Raw genomic sequence first — 22,602 nt, forward strand, 5'->3', positions numbered from 1 at the left:
AATCATACTAAACTGCAAAAGTGAGTGGTGGGTGAATGATCCTCTCAAGACAAGTTAACCGTTGTAGTCATCTGCAGCTTTTTAAATGTTTGCACCTATAATAGCAATTAGTTCAGAGGCCGTTTATGAAATCAAGGCATGCAGTCATCTTCCGCTTCACAAAATAAGCATTAGAATCCAGAGACAGCTGTCTGTGTTTGTAGGGCTTACTAAGCTATCCTTGCTCAGTCACCATGTTAACCAGTCAGTTGTCATCCAAGAGAAATTTCATATCTTTGGCAATGATGAAACTTTTCCTTATATGAGCACTCTTCATGCATGAATAGCCACCTGTTCCCATAGATTCCCATAGAACATGTATTGCTTTTCTTTTGGTTTTAGGGGATCTTAAAAACTCCAGTGAACACGGATTAAGCTCACCCATTGCAAAAGTAGGGGAAACAATAATTTATCTAAATGCTGAACATTATTGTAGCAGTTTTGTTTGTTTTTTTTTTATTTTTGGAATGCAGTGCAGAATTTTGTGTATTTATATGTTAGGCAAAACAGGTATTTTGTTACTGTAATTTTTTACAGCTTTATCATATAATCTGTTGTAAAACCGGAACTAAATTTTATATTCTTATTCAATTAACATGTGACACTAAAACATGGGGAACCTAAATAATCTTGTTTTTCATTATGTAAAACATATTAACTCTGTAAAAAACCTTAGGCTGAGAATCTGGTTTTTATTTGAACTCCACACCACCCACCTAAGAATAGAAATGATAGAAAATGCTTAACTTCTTTTTAACCGCCAGACGTTTGCAAGACAGAAAATGATTATCTTTGTGTCTGTGTAGAAAGTTGTTAATTACATGTTTCTTCTATGCAATCTATGAGAGAGAGAAAGTAATTCTGCATATTAATTTCTTTTATCTTTCTAGCCCAGAAGGGAAATGTGACATAAATTACATTGCAGCTCTTCAGTTGGTTTCAATGTTGACCCTACTCTTCTTTAGGATTCAGTGGTTTGTTTTTATTTATTCTTTGTTTTAATCCCACTTATCAAAAACAGTTTTAAGACCCTGACAATTGATTTTAACTTGTAAAATATTTAGTTTAAGTAGCAATGTCATGAAACTAAGTTTTGTAGCTTTGAAATATAAACAGATTTAACATAAAATGTATTTCCCAAGTTTTATTTAATGTAATTCTTGCCTGACTTCATTGGATATACATGTAACATTGTAGGCAAACTTATCAAAAAATGAACTTTTCTGTCTTCTAGAACTGCATCTTAGATCCTCATTCATATTGATCCAGCCACTGAAAATGCACACCAGATAATACACACCGTGCCATGGGGTACTGCTCGCTTTGAAAAATATTCAGTTGTCGGACTGCACTACTTTGTAAAACCACAGATGGAGCACTGAAAACTTAACGTGGCATGTGGAAGCATTTGGGTGGTTACCAGAAAACGCATGGTTTCGAATCCTGGTCAATGCTGAGACCCTTGAGAAATCCCTTTCCAATTATAGAATTGAAGTTGTATACTGTTTAGGCTTTTATTAATTTTAAACTGTGTGTTATAGTCATTTAAATATTAAGTTATAAAAGGAAGAAGGGCTACTTTACAAAAACAACATTACTCAGTTTGATAAATGAAAAATAGTTTATTATTCTACTGTTGCTTGTTGCCAACCAGTGTGCTTCTTTCAGGCTTACATCCACACATACTGTACTGTAGTGGCTTTAAAACGACATGATATGATACTTTATATACAGTATATAATGACATTGCAGTTCATTGACATGTACGCTACTATTTCAATATATCTATTGATATGACTTCATGGGATTTGCGTGTGTGGAACAGTTCAGTTCACTTTGTCATTCTCACTTATACAATTGTAAAAGAGAGAACTAAATATAGTTTCTCCTGGGCCGAGGTGCACAATACACTAGAACAGTCAGCATAACGTCACAGTACAATGAAAAGAACTGAGAATCATTAGCAGCTGTTGAGGTAGTATTGGTGTATATAAGTAAACATAAAACAATGTAATGAGTAGATAAATAAATTAATAAATTGGTATTCCGGTAGTTTAGGTAGTCATGTATAAATAAGCATTCTGAAATACATGGTTGGGTGGTGGGAGCGGGAGGCAAGTGCAGACAATAGTGCAGGACATAGTCATAACACAACATTACAAGGCATGCGGTCAGTGAGACGGTGGTGATAGCACTGCAGTGGGTGGTTGTTCAGCAGGTGGTGATCAGTCCATGTGCTGTTTGGAATTCATTAATCTTAACAGCCTGTGGGAAAAAGCTATTCCTGAGCCTGGTGGTTCTGGCTTGTAGGCTGTGATACTGTCTTCCAGAAGGCATGGGGTGTAAAGAGACTGTGAAAAGGGTGAGAGGGTCTTCAATGATGATACATGTGTCGAGAGACAAGACCCAGCGTGGGGGTTTGTTTTGATTATATCGTCCAGAAGTGCTGCTTTTGACCAACAGCTAATTTTGCTTGAATTTAAAATCTGCCTGTACTGTAGCTTTCATTTAATTGAGCAGAATGTCACCTTGCTCTTACAAGTGGCTCAATTAGCAGAGTTTGTGTTAACACGCCACACCCTTTTGAATGATTTTTTATCACCTTTCTCTGTTGGGGGTGGGAGTTGGGGGTTTGGGAGAGTGATGGAGAGTGAAATAAAAGCACACAACAAGTTTCCCTTCCCCCTTCTGCGAGGTAATGCAGATAATGCACTAACTGGCTGGCATGAAATAATCCCTCCTCTTTCCAAGCATCCTGGCTGCAGAATGCTCTTTCTGTATTGCTGAGTTCCACACTGCTTCACACCACATAAAGAGAGGAGATTGTGTGATTTTTTCTGTACAAAATGAGTGTTGTGTTTACAAAATTAAAGTGTTTTAAACATTTCATTAAAAGGTAAAAAAATTTTTTAAATTTCTAAAGTTCTAGAATTTTAGCAGAATTAGTTAGGAGTTAGATATAGGATGAAAATATTTTGTTTACAAAAAACCTATTGTTTAGGTTATCCAAAGATGTTTTTTGCACAGACATAACTGAAGGCAATTTAAGGATCATTGGTACCACTTCAGTGCTCAAGTACTTATTCACTATGTATTACAGTAGGGCAAAGGACTGGAAAACATGATTGAAATAAAACACGAGGAATGGGATCTAATAGACAGGTTGTGGGTTTTATTAGCAATAGCAATTAACTGAGGCCTGCAGTGTCAAGCTGAAAGAAAGTGAAGAACCAGTAAAAAGAGACAGGTGTAGTAGTGGTACATGCTGGATATTGTCAATATTGGTTGAAAAAAACTGGTAAGCGGTTACCAGTTAAGTTTTAACAATCAATTGATGGTGAGGAACATATTTCTAGGATTGATTTTTAACGACATGAGAGTAGTAACTCCCAGCAGATGTATCACCCTGCAACTAACAACTGGCAACCCACTGAAGCTAAGCAGGTGTGAGCCTGGGAAAAACTAAGGTTGCTACAGGAAGAGGTGTTAGTGGGGCCAGCAGGGGGCACTCACCCTGCAGTTCATATGGGTCCTAATGCCCAGTATAGTGACGGGGACACTATACTGTAAACAGGTACCGTCCTGATGAGACCAAGGTCCTGACTCTCCGTGGTCATTAAAAATCCCAGTGCATTTCTCGAAAAGAGTAGGGGTGTAACCCTGGCGTCCTGGCCAAATTTCCCATTGGCCCTTACCAATCATGGCCACCTAATAATCCCCATCTATGAGTAATGAGTGGCTTCATTACTCTGCTATCCACCCTGTCTGTCCCATTGAGAACTTGTTTGCCAGAGCCCCATGTGCTTAGCATGATGGATCCTTGAACCCTAACAGACCTTCACAGTAATTTAAGGGGCTACAGAACTGAAGGTGTCTAGCTGTACCTCCATACTTGAATCAGGAGCGGACCTGATTTCAAAATGCAGAATACAACACATGTACTTCATAGATATGTTAAATCATAGCTTTTGATTTCCATGAGTTTAGCGAAAAAATCTTTACCTTTGTTAGCCTCATTTGCCTTTCTTGTCAACATGTCTTTGTCTAATTGTGTTTTTTGTTGTTTGAAAAGATGGTAGCATGTGACAATCAAATGGGTATGTTTTTTTTTTTCATTTCAGATCAGATAAACAGGTTTGCTGGATTTGGAATTGGCCTGGCAAGGTAAGAAAATCTGTTAGTTATTCATTACTTGTGTTACAAATGATAACACTAATATACATTGTGTGAATGGGAAGTATAAAATGAAAATTCTGTATCAGAATGCTTTTCGCATGATAAGATTAAGCAGGATATTAAAACAATCCAGATATACACATCTATACATACTGTACAAACAACATATGGACTGATATAATAACAGTTATTAGACCATTTTCTAACCATATCATCCAGTTCAGAATCATAGGAGAGCCTATCAGCAAGCAACAGGTGCAAGGAAAGGTCCTTCCTGGACAGGATGTCAGTCCCTCACAGGGCAAACACAGACACGCACAAACTCGCACCAGGGCCAATTTTCCCAGAAGTCAATTACCTCACCAGTGTGTCTTTGGGCTGTGGGAGTAAACCGGAGTACCCGGGGGGGGAACCCACACAAACTAAGGGAGGACATAAAAAAAGCACTTAGATAGCACCCCAGATATGGTAAGAATTTAAGATACCAGAATAGTGAATGTGCTCACAGCAATGAACTGAGGCTCATTCGCAAGAATCAAGGGTTCATTCAATGACAGAGTGGTTTTCTTTAACATCCAACTTTTTCTCTGTGATTTCTTGGTTGTGTTGGAAGTATTTTGCTTGTTAATAGCTCTAAAAATGAGAAAAGAAAAATGACACAAATGTATTCAAAAGAAGAAGGACAGTAGTAACCTTTGATATAAAAATGGATATCATAAAAACTGAATTTGACATTGGCAATGCTCTTGGTCTTAATCATTTGACCATTGGAACAGTTACTGAAGAATAAGAAAGATTTGCGGATTAAAAAGCTTCAGGAAAACAGCTTCAAGTGATGTATTGTTTTAAATGAAGCCCTGCACAATAACTGCTGAATTCAGATAGCATGGCTGCTCAGTTGTGTGAGTTCGAAACCTCAGGCAACTCCAGCTAACTAGGGATAAAGAACACATTCTCAATACATCTTCTCCTGGCTTAATATAAAAAAAATCCCAGTAATGAGACAACATCGTGTACCTTTTTCAGCTGACATTTATCTTGGCTACAGTAGACAGACATTTTGTGTCACCAAAAATACTGAAGTTTATGTGTTTTTTCTTAGATAAGCTAAGTAGCAGAAGAACATAGGGCTGGGCGATATGGCCAAAAACATCATCATGATAAAAATGTTCATATCAGTCGATATTGATAATTATTACGATAAATGTCAAATCATTATTTCTTTGAAGTTTAAAGGCAGATTTTTTGTGATGTCTTCATGTCACTATGTGATGTCTTCATGTCTTTTCGTTTTTTTGTCGTAAGGCACGGTGCTCGAAAATGATGCTACTATGGTTTGCTGCTGTGTAGTCGCACTGAATACTGGGCTGGTGCTTATAGATGGTCCCCTTCCACTAACAACACTAGTTTGTGACTGTAATTTTTTACTTTCTGTTGTTGTTTTAAATGGTGAAATAGGTTCGTGGTGTTGCCTGTCTTTGCTGGCACGGATCTGCGGCACAGTTTGCAGTGCACGCTGCTCTGTTTTATGTCTGATCGTAAAAAGCCAAAATATCTCCAAATTACCGAAGTCGAATTACCTTTTCTGTCAATGATGTCACCGTCCTTCGAGCTGGTCATTGGCAGCACTACATTTGCTTCAGTGTCGCTCATTTCTCCACTCTACAATCCTGTCAGGTAAACAACACCAGGTTAGCGGTCCAGTCTGCAACACGCATGCGCACTCGAGCAGTATTTTGTAATACAAACATGTATATTGAACATTTATCGAACTTTTGTTAAAATTATATCGCGATAATTATCATTATCGAATTATCGCCCAGCGTTTAGAAGAACATATCAGAAAACCCATAATGCTGGAGCCCAGAAATCTGTTTGAATGAATCAGTTATTCCTAGAAAATACACGTAAAAACTATTCTACCTTCTTGGAAAATGTACAATAATGGGGTGTATTTTTTCAGTAAATCATTTTAGTAAATCCATGTAAAATGTGTAAAGTTTAGGTATTTAATGTCACTATACCAAGTGTGGATCGTCACGTAAAACACGTGAGTGTCATAATGGTAATATAATTGGCCTGCCACAGTTCAAAAAAGCTATTGCTTCAGTCCAGGGGAGAGTGACCAGTTGCTGACTCAGAAGAATGTACTATTTTGACATGTTCGAAGTACTAAAATACCCTGGAACTGTGAAGAGTATCAGGGCACCTGTAGTTATTACTATAAACATTACCCAAAGAACATAAATGGAATTTAATGCTTTTAATTTAAAGTGATTCTAAAACTGAGAACAGCAGATACTTCTTTGCATAAAGGATTGTGGGAGTCTGGAGCAAGCTACCTAGTCATTTTAAAGCTGATGCCATTGCTTCTTTCTAAAACTGTCAGGTTGAGAAATTAGCCATGTGGGTTGCAGACTTTTTAGGTTCTTGTGTCATTTAGTGGAGGTGTTTTGGAATTTCCCAATGGTTAACGTGACAATTATTATTAAAGAACTGCTTAAACAAGTTCTGGCATGCCCTGCAGTGGACTGGTGTCCCACCCAGGATGTATTCTGCCCTGTGCCTGTTGCTTGCTGGGACAAGCTCTGGCTCCCCCCGCAACCCTGACTTGGATGAAATGGTTAGAAAATTGATGGATTGGTGGAACAGCATTGGTGTTGAACAACACATGTTCAGTTTTACCCATGAAGTTTGAAAAGCTTTTGTTGTAAGGTTTAGTTGCTGTTGGCTGAGAATTTCTATATGGTGAGAGTGTCTGCTGTTGCATGCCGCCCGTTGCCTGTCTATAAGATTGGCCGTTTTTTGTGCCATTTAAAACTCTTCCTAAATTGTATTTCCTACTTCATAAATGCAATATTGGTAGGATTATGTTTTTGAATGTGTGCCAGATTCAGTGCAAGATAGCAAAGTTTTCATTTGTAGCTACTGAGAAATAGAAGTATTTGCCTTTTGATTATGTAAAAACCCTGCACTGCAAATTAGTCACAGTTGTTTCCTTACATTTTTTTATATTTCAAATCTGTTTTTAAATACAGTGTAAAAAAAACATTTTTTTAATTCCTTGATTGTTTACATTTGCATTCAAATGTTGTTCTCAGTCTCTTCACAGAAAACGTCCTTGCTCACCCTTGCATTGTATTCCGTCGTCAGTGTCAGGTAAGAATTAAACTGACAAATCTCCAGTGCCTTAAAGCACAACAAATTCAGAATGTATTAGCATGATCCTTCTCAATTTCCCTGACTCAAACACCCAACCTATCAGAGAATGAAAGACACCTCTAGTCTGAAGATGCTAACGTTATTATTCTCTTGTGTTGTGACATGTTTCTCATCTGAAATAAGGAAGACCTTGTGCACATCATTTTCTGTATAATGCAGAGCATCTTAAGCATGGTTGTACAACAGCCCTTTCGAAACATTTTTTGTCATTTTACTACGCTTTAAACAGTAGTTAAATTGTTTAATTCAATTCAACAGTTGGTACATTTCAGGTTTGAGAATGACATAAGATTTATATTTGCTGACTATATGCTCACTCATGGTTAATATTGTTTTCAGGTTAATTATCATGCGAAATGCTATCATCTCTCACCATTCACTGCCATCAGTGTCATGTACAATGTCACAAAAACACAGGTAAGAACAGTAGAATCTGTTATTGGTTTGTACACTATGAACATATTGAAGAAAATCCAGATAGTCTTTATTACAATATTACATTACATTAATTATATTCAAAAATTAAATTACAATAGTTCTGTAAGTTGTTCTTCTTTTTATAGAAGTTAAATGCTAAGTATTATTAATGATTTTTGCATTGTGTTAGAATTATCATAAACTGTATGAAAGTGCTTGTGACACTTTATCCCTGGTGTTGACAGGGTCCAAAGGCTCTATGGAAAGGAATGGGAAGTACATTTGTTGTCCAGGGAGTAACACTTGGTGCAGAAGGAATTATCAGTGAATGCACACCACTTCCAAGGTACTGTAAGAAGAAAAGATGCCACACGTAACATAAACTGTATATAATAGGTATCCCCAGTTTGCCAGGGTAATTCACATTTGAATGTAACCCTCCATTTCAGGAGCAAAATGTAATATATTTGGGGGTTTTACACCACGTCACAATATCTGTGTGTCTGTATATCCTTTAAAATATATATAAACTTCTAGAGAGGTTAGAGTGCTTAGGTTCAGAATGGAACTAAGTCAGGACACCTGTGTTAACTCTAACTCTTGAGAACAGTGCCATGGGATAGTATAAGTCATTCTCAGTTAAAAGAATGGTGCAAACATTTCAGTAGAGTATTTTATAGCCAGAGCAAGTCAGTACCAAATGCATCACATTAAGGTGCAATGCAGGTTTAAGAAAACGATACAAAAATAGTTGTATGCAATGTAATATAAAAGGAATGATACAAGTATGCAGCATGTAAGATACAAGGAAGTATAATTTTAGCTGTTTATGGCCTGTTGGGACTTTAAAGTCCTGCCAGTAGAAAGGGTCTAAGAACTCTCGATTTAAGCTTCTAGAATAATGGGACTGCAAAGTCATGTCAAAAGATGTTAAAATACCCTTGAATCAAGGTGGACACAGAGGTTGACAATTAAGGGGAATACGTTCTTCTCCTAAAGAGGCAGATGTAATTTATATGCTCTTATAAATTGAGTTTAGAACAGTGCATGGAATCTTTCCTTTATCTTAGAAGGCTATTGTCAGTCATTCTGAGTCATTTTCTCTTAATTAACTCACTTTCAGGTAAAACTTTTAATGGACATTTTGTTTCTTCAGTTACATCAAATATACCAGCTTTCTTTGTCAAAGAGGTACAATTATTTTATTAGCAGTGGTATAAAAGGAATATTGAATTTTTATTTTACTAGTCTTTTCATTTCATGTCTAACTTTTTCAGACAGGGTTTGTTCCAGCAGTTTTTTCCTTCCCTTGTACCATACATGTCACAATAACAATATGATATTGCTACTAACCTTTCAGTTGCGTTTGTTGTCCACAAGATGCAGCTGTGTAACAATTTATAGATAGTGTTCTATTTCTTACACGTCTAAATGTTCAGGAAAGTCAAGTGTAGTGAGTAAGCTCTTCCCACTTTCCTCTGAGTCACAGCTACTTTTCTGTGTTAGAAGGATCTCCTTAGCTACCATGTAGCCCGAGATGCTTGAATCACTTCACCATGATACTAAAGGTTAGTCCTTAAAGATCATTGCTTTGTTTTTAAACCTGAAACCTCTTATCTTCCTGAGTCATATGTCATCTGAGGTGTTTCCAGGTAAATGCAAGTCTATCTAATGAGCATGAAGCTTTATTCTATATTTGTGTCTTGCTTGGAATGTAAGTTCCAGAGGAAAAACAGGATACAACAAATATTTATAATCTGAAACCAGAGTTATGAATGATTATACATCCATGTAATTTTAGATCAGATTTAGGCAGGTTGTTTTATTAAGAGAAATGTGGATGCAAAGCATTGTGTATTTTGCGTATTACAATGACGTTCTACTTTGCCTAATCTCTTGTAAGGTAAAATAGAAAGCTCAGAAAAATTTATTGATTCTGAATCTTATTCAGCCTTAATAGCTTATAACTTATGTATCAGGATAACATAAATTTCTGGAAATTATTTGCTCATTATGCACCATTTCAGCAGTTAACACCGAGACAGAGTACAGTAGATGCTGATTAGTGACTCTTCCCTTAAATTAATTTGTTATGCATTCTTCATCTTCCTCTTTTCTGGGCATTTTTGATTCCAATATTCAGTTTTTTGTATCAGCTTTAACCAAGTTTATCTCCTGCACTTCATTTTTGTTTACTTATTTTTCAAACACATTTTGACGGTGTTGATTTTGTATGTGGTTAGTCATTCTAAATTCTACAGATTCCTAAGCTTTGAGTTCTATTATGCTTTCACCTTTGGCATTTGACATTATGTTCAAATCATTGAAGGCTTCATATAAAATAATGCAGTTGTCAATTTGCTTTACCACATTTTACACACTACAGAATTGTAAGCAGTGAGTTGACAGTCTGCATATTTCTTGCCATATAACAATATGTGTAGTTTAATGCACTGAATATTTGTTTTAGTGAACTTCTGATGTATCAGTGGATAATCTCTTAGGATAATATTTGTCACTACTTTTTCCTCTGTGTGAATGGGGAAAAAAAGAATTGCTTTCATAGTTTGTCATGCATTAATAAAGTATGTGTTATAGAAATAATTTTTCTTTGAATGTATCTCACTCACCATCCTTGAACAATCCTTGACAAACTAATAGCATCAGTATATTCAATATGGTTACATTCACTATAGGTGTTAACCAATCAAGGTTAGTAAGTCCTGTTACGTGTAAGTGTTGGATGTACAACAATGAAAACATTGATTTGTATTTCCAAAAAAATATTCAAGCTGTAAAGAGCAAGGGAACATAATACATGAAAAATATTGTAAAATGCTTTTTTTTCAGTGTAAATTTGATTTATTTTTATGAAAAGTAACAACCGTAATCGATATCCTGTGTCCTGTGTGGTAGCGTCTTTCTCTTTTTAGCATGTTAAGTTAGGTGTGAGTCATTGAAACCACAATGCCTTTAATCTTACTACCTATGAGTCAAGGCCTGTCCCAATATTTGGCTAAACACCATTTGATTACCAATTTATTGCTTTAGTTTCACCAGAATCTCTCTTTGTTTGTGTGTATTTTTTTAAAATAATGTTAAAATATAAATGACCTTTTCTGATAAGTTACATCCCCAGCAGGTTTTTTAATCTGCTATATTCTAAAATTCTGCTTTAACCATCTTCTTTATTATTGAACTAATAATCAGCAGGATCAATGTAGAAATTAGCTGCTTTCATCACAATTGTGGAAAAGAAACTGCTTTAAGATATTATTTATATCTTTCTTGGTTCACTTTAAAGACTGAGAAGCAGCAAATGATGGTAAATATACACCACCCTAGTAAAGCTCGTAGATATACTGTAGTTTCTGACTGACCATAGGGAATAGAAGCTTTACTTTCCAAGAGAGTGAGTGACATTAGGTCAGAATAGGTACATACTGTGATATTTAACTATGGTTAGTACTCTTCCTACACTTTCACACTCAAAACTTTTGGAAAAAAAGTTTTGTTTTTCTGTATCAGCATCTAAATTCACTTTTTGATGTATATTGCGGAATACAAGGGACTGTGCAAATGGTGATGTATGTGGCACAGAAATGTTTTAATTTTATTTTTACCTACTGAAGTTTTTAAAGTAATTTATAAAATCTTTAAAATGTTTCACACTCGTTTTTCCTGAGTATTTTAATATTCCAGTGATTCAAAGACTACTGAAAGTCTGGTAAAGATTCAGAGCAATGGTTATGTGTTGCCAGAGCATGAGCTCAGTTGCACTGTGCATACTGTACGTGTCTATCCACCAGAGTGTTTTTTAAAACGATAGTAGGTTGACAAAATGAAGGTTTAACACGGATAATATACTGTTTTATGAACAGTTTCCTGATATTCTAAAAATCAGTTGCAGTAATAAAGCAGTTGTGAAAGGAGACATTATGAAAAAAACACCTCTTAAGAGTCAAATTATACAGACTTTGCTGTAACTTATACAGACCCTTTAACTTAAAAATAAGCTATCTACCCTACATGTCACCTTTTGGGGAGGATCTCAAATACAGAACAAAATGTCACTTGTATAATTTATGGTGTTTCAGAACTATTTTGTTAAGGTAGGAAGCCTTTTTCTGTCTGTAAATATATGAAATGCAGTCTTATCTATGTGTGATGAAGGAAGAAATAGATAATTTTTTTTTCTGACATCAACCTTTTAAAAATGGCTGTTCCACAAAAAGAATATTTAAGACCAGGTATATAGTAGATTGAATGGTTTTTACACATATTTATCACTCTTGGTGAAAGTACTTACAGTATGTATTTGATAATGTTTTTACCTTTTAAGTTTTCTTCAGGGCATTACTAACCATTTTGAAGTGACAGAAGAATTGTCTGGCATACAGAGCCATAAGGGATCTAGTTTGTTGCAATGTGTAGCACTATTGCTCGTGGAGTACAGGCTGGCATGTGAAATATATGAAACTGGGATAAAAAAATATGAAACTGGTATAACAAAAAACAGCTGCAGGGGAGGCCTTACTATTTTAGACAGTTAAAAAGTAAAGGAAAAATAGTGGGAACTGAGCGAACCAGAGCTCACAGCCCTCGGTCTCCAAGGCAACCAACCGTGTTTACATGTGGAGTCCCTGTGCCGAGAAAACCCGATGAGAGTGGCTGTCTGTGCCACCTACCTCAGCTCAAGGTTATGTAAACCCTGCCCACAGTCAGATGCTGTGTCATTGAGCTTCCTACTAATTTAAGGAAGTACTCCTTTCATTAACCAGCCTGTCACTATAAACCGTAATCTGCCAAAATCAGACACAGCACTTTTCAGCTTAGCACTTTGTCCTGACAGGAATGTTCTGAATTATCATTGTATTTCATATCAAGCACACCTTTGTGCAAAATCAGTTGTGTTTGATGAAGGTATTACAAGCAGTAATCAGAGTTGTTCCTCAGTTCAAAAGCACGGAATCTACAGCAGTCCGGAGTGATATTGGAAGAACATGATGCAGAATATGCAGTCATCAGTAAAGTACTGAAGAGATTTTCTGAACTCCATGCCTAAATGAAAAAGTTAATGGAAAAGTAGAGGTGCTGACAGAGACAAAATAGTTTTAGGATCTTTTTTCTTGAGTAAAGTTGTCTTTTGAGGTATGTGAATTCGCAGGGGAAAGAGCATCCTCATTTTCTAACTGTACAAAAACATTAAAGCATTTGAACAAAAAATTATAACTTTTAGTTGCCATACAAGAAGCAGTAATCTTGCCAACTTTGCAAACCTTAAATGCAGATTTAAGTAGGGAAAATTGTCTTTTTATCAGCTGAGAAAGTCTTCATTGACATACCCATAATAATTTTATTCATGCCAATTCAAATAATTATTTTTAACCACAATCATTTTGGAACTGCCACATTTAATCACTACATTTAATCATTTGATACTGCTACTAGCAAAGGATGAATAAGGTCAGTGCACAAGTATGTGAAATACATTTCCTTGAGCCACAGTTTACAAATTGGGTAGATAATTGAAACACCTTATCAAAAATACAGATAATCACACCTTGGGGCTCCAATTCTACTGTAAGCTACGTACAAGTAGTTAACTTGTGACTTCTTCAAGCCTCTCCAGCACCTGACCTCTTAGGCTTCACTGCTTGGAAATCCTGTTCACACATGGCCAGCATCATACCCTTCAAGCAGAAATTAAATGTATGTATTTTTATATCTGTCTTAAATATCTTTGACAGAAAACCTAAAATTGAAAGCTGGATGGATAAAAGGGGTTCTCATGATACGTTTTGTTTATAGTGGTCACTCATTGTTAGGTACTAGAAAAGTGAAAGTGATCAATAAAACTCTCAAAAAAATCCCCAAAAATGTTTTATTGAATTAAATCTTTCATTGGAGTTATTGAACCTATTAAAGTTATTTTACAGGTTACTTGCTGCTTAGCGATCTACTAGCTTTGATAGCAAACAAGATGTGGAAATGTGTGTGATCATGAACTGACATGCTCCTGTAACTGTGCTGCTAGAGAATGACTTCACACATTAAAGCAGTAGCATTTGTTGTTGCCTTTACCCCTTCTTAGTTAATGTCGCATCTCCATGTTTTTCCCAAATGTACTTCCAACTTCGACTTTTTCAGGACAATTCATGAATTAATCATTGTTCTTTTTGATTGGTTTAGCACTTTTTCAGCTGGTTTAACAAGTGCTTTAAATGCCTTTTACATTAAACAGTGGAAATATGTTCAGCTAAACTTGAACATACATATCTTGCAGTCTTGAAAAAAAACATAATGTAAACAGTAGTTTCCTGACAAGGAGAATATCCAAACAATTGAAATAGTTTTGGGCATTTTTCTCTTTCCCCTTTCAGTTTTTTTACAGTAATGCAAAAGTTTATTTCAGTAGACTAACAACTCTTCCTAAATTTGGAACAAATAAAGGTTTATTCCATGCTGAAAAAAGAAGAAAAGAAACACAATGTTTCAGCTGTGGAGCGTTCTTCAGGTTCACACCTTTTCTTGTTTCTTTGCAGCCTATGCATGCTGATGCGGCTACCTACTTCTTCCGAAATTTGACTGAGAGTTGTGGTGTTAATGTAATTTATTTTGTGTTAGCTGTATAAGATTTTGGTCGTTTATTATTATGCTAGTGAAAGCTGTTACAAAAATAGTATTACCAACAAATCAGGATGCGGTTTTCATTTATGCATTTGTACTAAACTTATAGGGGTTATTTTCTAAACCTTAGAACTAGAAGGTTATTAAGTTTATTTGTCATGTCATTCACCAAACCGCTTTATACCATACGGTGTCTCAGGAATCCAGAGCCTACCCGGCAAGCAATGAACACAAGGCAGGGTACACCCTGGACAGGGTGCCAGTCCATCGCAGGGCAAGTGCAAGCCAATCGTACATGGAGACAATTTGGAGGCCACAGTAAAGGACGATGGGGGAAATTTGGCCCTGACACTAGGATAACTCCCTACTCTTATTGAGAAATGCCCAGAGGTCTTAAATGACCAATGAGAGTCAGGACCTCAGTTTAACATCTCATCCAAAAGACTTCCCCCACTGCAGTATAGTGTCCCCGCCACTATACCGGGGCTTTAGGACCCACACAGACCACAAGGTGGGCGCCCCCCACTGTTCCCACTAATACCACTTCCACCAGCAACTATAGCTTCCCAGGATGTCTCCCATCCAGGTACTAACCAGGCTGAACCCTGCTTACCTTCAGTGGCTAGCCAGGTGAGAGCTGCAGGGTGATTTAGCTGCTGGCCCTAAGTTTATGTGGTTCCACATCATTTCATTGTCAGCAGTGCGTCAAATTGTAAAAGGTCATATATGGTTATCTAGTTTTAAAAAGGCAAGAACTTAAATTATATATATATATTAAGCAGGCCTTCACTTTGTAACAAATGTAACTTGAATGTCCTTCTTCTGTTCCCATATAACTCAGTTGTGAATTCTTAATGGCGTGACTCATTATATCTTACACCATGAAAATTACTTTTCATTTTTATTTAACATGCCGGTAATTTGTTTCTATTAAACAATTTTTAGAACTGGTCAGAAGCTGCCTTTTTTCATCTCTGCTAAGTCATTTTATAATTTATTATAACACATATCTTACAAGCCTTACATTAAATAATAAAGTATACTCAGCAAAACATGTACATAGTCTGCTGTAGTTGTGTGGCAACCAGTAGCACAGGAAATATCGTGTGGGTGGAAAGAAGGATTAATTCAACTAAATATCCACAAATCCTAGAAGCTAATGTTCCAGAGTCAGTGAAACAATTGACGCTGAAAAGAAGTTAGATATTTCTGCAAGACACTGATTCAAAACATATCTCAAAATCAACCATTAAGTACTTTTTTGGAAAAAATCCAAAATCAAGAAAAGAAAAATTATTCGCTGGCTACTGGAAATGTTTGGATTTCTACCAATGGAGGTGTTACTAAGTATTGACTCAAGTTTACCCAAATGTTTGCATGTGTTATATTCACTGTTTTATTATTTTGCATATCTACAAAACTGTAAATCACAAGTTGCCAGAAGTACTGTATATGAAAAGCAAAACTGAAGAATAAAATGGAGCCTTTTTGGTGGATGCTGTTGGTGACCACATAATAGTTAATAGTTTTCTTCTTTTCTCCATTTCAAATTCCACTTTTGCAGTACACCAAGTAAACACACAATAATTTAATGTTCATTTCCAATACCATTTAAAAAAACATACCATTCCAATACCAAAAAAAGCGGGGGCAGGGCGGTGGCCCTGTGGCTATGTATCTGCGCTTGTGGCTGGAAGGTTGCCTGTTTAAATTCTGCAGCTGGCAGAGGAATCGTACTCCGTTGGGCCCCTGAGCAAGGCCCTTAACCCCAGCTGCTCCAGGGGCGCTGTGCAATGCCTGACCCTGCACTCTGATTCCAAGTTTCTCTCCCTGTCTGTGTGTCTCATGGAGAGCAAGTTGGGGTATGCGAAAAGATGAATTTCTAATATGAGAAATTGTATGTGGCTAATACACTGATCTTATCTTATTTGTATCCAAGCACCCAGTTTCATCCAGCCATTTCAGCTTGGTACTTTGTTCTATTCACCCTTTATCATTTTTGGAATCCTTCTTCCTCAGTGTGTATGTTCCAGTATTTGCTGAACCTTCTCTTGATGTTGAGTTATCCATTATTTAAACCTGTGGATGTCTTGCATGCATTTTACTTCTAGGACTGTGAATGATTCTCTTTTCTGTAATTCTTCCAGTAAGGTAATATCTAGTTTATAGTGACTAGTACTGTATACTTTTCAGTTGTATTGTGACTCGATACTAAAGAGGAGCAGCTACAGTAAGTACTGTATTTAAATTAGAAATATCTAAGGAAAATTGAGTTTCGAACAACATTGTTGTTCAGAAGAGACATTTAAATGAGCTCCACACAACAGTTCTTTTTGGCACCTGTTGAAAAAGTAGTCTCATATGTTGAGGAAGTTCAAGTCTTGGCTTTCTCAACTCACCCTGCATTCATTTTCTATCTAGTTAATGTGGTGAATTTCTTATTTCTTTTTTCACTATGCAATTAACTGCTGGCACACGATGGCTCTCATGATTTTCCAAAGTGAGTTCTATGGTTCAGTGCTAGAAAATGCAAACTGCATCTTAGCTATAAAACACTGATTCATCTCCACTGGTGTTGTCAACAATATATGTTTTCAATCCCTGTTGAATCTACATTCCTTTCACTACAGTTGTGTATACTTGGTGGCATATTCCAACACTAGAAAGTGAAACAATAGGTTCATAAACCCAAAATATAAATTATTGGAATACAGTCATATTTAGCTATGAGTTTGCAACAATAACAGAACCAGAAAAGGGTTCTGAGTGTAAAATAATGTATTCATTATTGACTAATTACAATGGGTATAGAAAGTCACCACCCCCTTTAAAATGTTAACCTATGTTGCCCTAAAGCCAAAAAAGAAGACAAATAAAATCAGGCTTTTTCCAGTTTTATTTACAGATTGTATCTTGCAACATCCAAGTGAAAAAAGAAATGAAAATTTCAGAAAAACCATCAAAATAAAAAAAGTAGGATAAGAGAACATCCCTCTGAGTTAATACTTGCTGGAAGCACCTTTTGCTTGATTTACAGCCTTGAGTCTGTTTGGATACATCTCTACCAACTTTGCACACCTAGAGAAAGGAATATTTACCCATTTCTTAATTACAGAATTGTTTAAGCTCAGTCAAACTGTGTGGTGACTAGTGATGCATGGGTTGACTCACACCCTTTTTAAACCTTATAAGCAAAACATAAACAAGACGAGATGTGGCTTTTTTTTAAGGATTGGCTTTTTTCTTGCCACCCTCCCATACAGGCCAGATTTGTGGAACGCTTGTGATATTATTGTCACATGCACACAATGACAAGTCTTTGCCATAAAGGCCTGTAGCTCATTCAAAGTTGCCTTTGGCCTCTTGGTAGCCTCTCTGATCAGTCTCTTTCTTGCTCGGTCATCCAGTCTGGAGCGACGGCCGGATCTAGGCAAGGTCTGGGTGGTGCCATACGCCTTCCACTGCTTAATGGTGGTCTTGACTGTGCTCCATGGGATACTTTAAGCCTTTTAAAAAAAAAACCTTTTATACCCATCTCCTGACTTGTGCCTTTCCACAACTTTATCTCGAAGTTCTTTTTAAAGCACCTTTCTGCCCATAATGGATTATTTGCTTTGACATGCACTTCCAAGCAGAGGAATCCTCTAGAAACAGCTGCTTTTATTCTGAACTATTCAAAATCACCACAGTTGATCACAGGTGGGAGTCAATTAGTTTGTTGTGTGATATGTAAGGTGTTTGGTTATACCTGAGCAAGTTTACATATGCAATTGTAAGGGGGGTGTTCACTTATTTAAATAAGGTATTTTACTGTTGTAATTTTAATTAATTTTCAGAATGTGTTAGAATTTTATTTTCACTTGGCTAATGTTGGTTACTGTGTACAAATAAAACTGGAACAAGCCTTATTTAATTTGTTTTTATTTTCAGAGTTCTGAAATTTTGTAAAGGGGTGGTGATTTTCTATACCCACTGTATATATTAGGAACAGGTAAAGGTTTATTCCATGCTGAAAAGAGAAGAACATTTTGGCTGTGGAGCCTTCTTCAGTTGTGTGGTTACCTGTTCATTTGCAGCCTACGCATGCTGATGTGGCTACCTATGTGAACTAATTATATATTAGTCATGTGGACAAATACTTGTCAGAGATTAAAGTTCTTTATATATATAAATATAAATCTATTCTTAAATATAACGGTGAACTAAGTTATATTTCAAAGCATCTCATTTGTGATTTTTATTTCTGTTCTGTCTTCAGGGAACTGTCTCACAAATGGAATCCAAAACAAATTTGGGGACACCTAATGCTTAAAAGGTAATCTCTAAGATGTGTTTTGTCAAGGAAATGGAATGATTTATTGGTAGAAGCAGATGTTAACAATTAAAGAAAAGTTACACAAAAATCCCATTGTTTCTGTTGTGGACAAATATGAAATGCAAGAATGGTACTTATGATTATGCTCTTGGTATGGTTTCTCGCTTGTTATATATTCTGGATCAAATAATGAAATTATAGCTGCAAAGTATTTAAGAATTGGGGCTACTTTGTTATTAAATAACTTTGGGCTGTAATTAGCTTCTGTGCAGGGTTATCAATTGAAATGTGATTTTTAAACTGACAGTAAATAATAGTAAACATTTTCAGCATATTGATTATTAACAGTTTTTCTTAATTGAGTGACTTACTGGAAAAGCTAAAACTAAAATAGAAAATGGAACATTAACTCTCACAGATGTGGTGTCTGGATATGAAATTATAATGCTGATATATGTATCACTGAAACAATATTGTTGTGGCTTATCTTTCACAGTTTCACATATGTGCTTGCTATGCCATTTTACTCTGCAAGCCTAATTGAGACTGTCCAGGTAAGTACCTCTTTAATGTACCATCCAAAATCTCTTTAAAGATTCTTTGCAATGTGTTTAGAAATGAGTTGTTCCACTACTTAGTGTAAAGTGGGAATTCCAAACAAATAGAAATGTAAAGAACGTAATATCATGACTAAGCCCAAAGTGGTGGGTTTTGATTTTTTTATAGCAGAAATCATTTCCACATACTGCTCAGGGTTAGTTATTATTAGGTTTCTATAACAACTGCCAGCCCAACCTAACAAGTCCGGACAAGCTTTTTACTCTCCAGGACCTAGAAACAGAGCCAAGACCTGAATGCTTAAGACATGATTGTAAAGACAGTAACTCCCAGGTCACAGCTATTCAGTTAAAGAAATCCAAACTCTAGTCACAGTTCATTCAGTCTCTGCTGATAACTCAAAATAGTTGTCAGGACTACATGTAAAAGTAGAATTAGAAAGTGTATTTCATTCAGTGGTTTGCAAATCATAATCCTCATCTTTAAAAGATGTTGCATGATCCTAAACCTTTTTTTGTTACATTGATAACATGGTTAAAACCCGGCTTTCTAGATTCCTGATTGTCCTTTCCTGAACTGTAGTCATGCAATTATGCACAATGATTACCACACAAATAATTAAGAGATTAATAGAAAAGCCATTTTAAAATTAGCACTTGAAAATCCTCTACAATTAATCACACTTACTGTATCTGTGGTTAGAGAAAATAATACTGATTCCAAACTCTACTAGAAAAGGCACTGGAGTATAGGAGATTAGTTACAACTATAACTAATGTGCTTAAGGACACAATAGCTTCACTTTAACCTGTTAACGTGTGTGGGGGGTGAGGGGGTGGGATTGGGATTTTGTGAATCTTTGAAAGAGCTCCCAATACCCAAGGAGCACAGTGGTCCCTAGACACAGATGGAACTCATTGCTAATTGATTTAATTACTTAAAAAGTCACAAAGGGCCAGACAAAAAGATGTTGCCTTCTTGCAGTTATTAACCTTTTTCCCAGTGCAAACCCCAAGCACTCCGTTTGGCATCTTTCTCGCTGACACTGAACAGGATGAGCCACTTTTAATCACTTGACAGGTGTGTTCAATGTATTGAAAAAAGTTACATCCTTTCAGTCCATGAAGAAATTTTTGAAGAAATTTGAGTTTTTATGATGTTCAAAGCGTAGGAGGAAAAATCAAGTTAAACAGTTATCTAGCATTTGAAATTAAAATGAAACTTCGTCATCTCAGCAAAACAGATGTACATACTGTGCCAAATGTACACACCTATTATGCCAGATCCTCCAAAAAGCCAATGCAGGCAATGACCTAATTGCTGTTGTAATGACTGAGGATACTAGCATAAACGACACTGTCCTGATAAAACAAACTCCAAAACTTCGAAAAGTAGTTGGATAGAAAAAATAACTTAGTCGTTTTCTGAACAATCTTGTCTTGACAAAGGACAGCAGTTGTACTGTATATGTAAACAACAGATAGATAAAGCTTTGATGTACTGAAGAAGACATCGGATTTCTTGGCTACTTGAGACCTTATGATGGGAAAGGCTGTCAAGCTCCAAAATCAAAAACATTTGAACTAAAATGTTAAATATTAGAAACTACTGTAACTTTGGGGGAGAGTTCAAAGCAAACATGCAAGGGAAATTCGAGGGGAGTAGTGTCAATAAGAGGAATCTGCGTAGGGCTGAGCGATATGGCCAAAAACATTATCACGACAAAACATTTCATATCAGTTGATATTGATAATTATCACGATAAATGTCAAATCATTATTTCTTTCAAGTTTAAAGGTAGATTTTTTTCTCCTGAGTGAAAGTTGAAGAAACCAGACAGTTAATTGGTGAATTAAACAACTATTTATTTTAAGAACACATCACTTGCCAAAAAGCAGAAACATTAAACAAATCTGTTAGCTGCCTGGTCTGCAACACACATGCACAGTCGCGCAGTATTTAGTGCGCATGCTCGTATCATGCGTAAAACATGAACATTTATCGAACTTTTGTTAAAATTATATTGATGAAAATTATATCGCGATAATTATCGTTATCGAATTATCGCCAGGCTCTACATTCCCCACCCCTGATCTAAGACAAGACATGTAAGACATCAATGACAGAAATTGAAATTGAAGAGACAGCTGATAAACTGAGTAAGAAATTAGAGCAAATGCTGGAAGGAATTCAGTTTTGATTTAGTATTTGATGCAAGAGTGAGGAAACTGGAAGTGAGAGAACCTTTCAGAAACTGTGATAATATTACTGCTCTGAATTATACTTTTAAAAGGTGTAGGTGATCCCCAAGACCCAAGTTTACATCTCATGGAAAGCAAACTGTCAAGGAATGAGTTTGTCCAAAGTACAGTGGGATAGAATTAGTAGAGAATATATGGCAACCGTTGAAAGGTATTCTATTTGAACCACATAACAGATTCATACTATGAGTAACTCAGAGTCAAGAAAGCAGTGCCACAAATGATTAAATCAATCAAGGCAAATATAAGTAGATAGATAACATTTAAAAAATGTGTTAAAAAAAGAATATGATCTGCTTATATATAAAATAATTCCAATATAATATATATCATATTTTTTCAAAAAATAAATATTAGACCTGAGAAAATAATATTGCAGAGGTGGTAAAAAACAGACGTATTTTCCAAATTACAGCAACAAAATAACAGGAGAGGATGTACAGTGTCTGTGAGATAATAATTGCTCATCTTTAGACAATGAAAAGGAAATGGCAAAAGTATTAAATGAATTTAAATTGGGTATTTACCAAGAAAGAAATCAATGACATATCTTGGGCTGCCAATATACAACATTCAATATTAAATAGTATCAGCATTAGAAGAGCAGATCTGTTAGAGGTACTAGAAGCTTGTGATGAAGCCTGATGCTAGAAGTTATACTAGTTTTACTTAATTTAACAAGAAATGTTATCCATTGACCATTAACAAAACTCATCCAGTGGTCACTCGAGAGGTAAAACCCATTTAGTGGAAGATTGCTAAAGTGAACCATCCAAAAGGTGCCAAAACTGAACCTAGAAATTGCAGACCATGGATTGACCAGTAAGTACTGCACTTTCATTTAAAGAAAAAATGATCACACTGATCTCTCTGCCTGCGTTCTCAATAAAGGGTTTCTTAATTTGTATAGCAGAAAGACATCAGAAACTAAAATCATCCTGAAACTTGGTTCATACCTTCCTCCTTGTCTCAATGACAGGCATG

The 22,602-nt window shown here is 36.0% G+C and overlaps 1 protein-coding gene across 1 annotated transcript in view; it reads left to right on the forward strand.

Annotated features, from left to right (window-relative positions):
* Positions 1-22,602, forward strand: part of slc25a46 (solute carrier family 25 member 46) — a 29,060-nt gene that overhangs the window by 3,464 nt on the left and 2,994 nt on the right. The window contains exons 2-7 of the mRNA XM_015337951.2: positions 4,161-4,203; positions 7,317-7,374; positions 7,777-7,854; positions 8,100-8,200; positions 18,743-18,799; positions 19,296-19,353. Of these exons, the coding sequence (XP_015193437.1) occupies positions 4,161-4,203; positions 7,317-7,374; positions 7,777-7,854; positions 8,100-8,200; positions 18,743-18,799; positions 19,296-19,353 (395 nt within the window). The remainder of the gene's footprint in view (positions 1-4,160; positions 4,204-7,316; positions 7,375-7,776; positions 7,855-8,099; positions 8,201-18,742; positions 18,800-19,295; positions 19,354-22,602) is intronic.

Source organism: Lepisosteus oculatus, chromosome 3 (genome assembly GCF_040954835.1).
Source record: "Lepisosteus oculatus isolate fLepOcu1 chromosome 3, fLepOcu1.hap2, whole genome shotgun sequence".
NCBI classification, from domain to species: domain Eukaryota; kingdom Metazoa; phylum Chordata; class Actinopteri; order Semionotiformes; family Lepisosteidae; genus Lepisosteus; species Lepisosteus oculatus.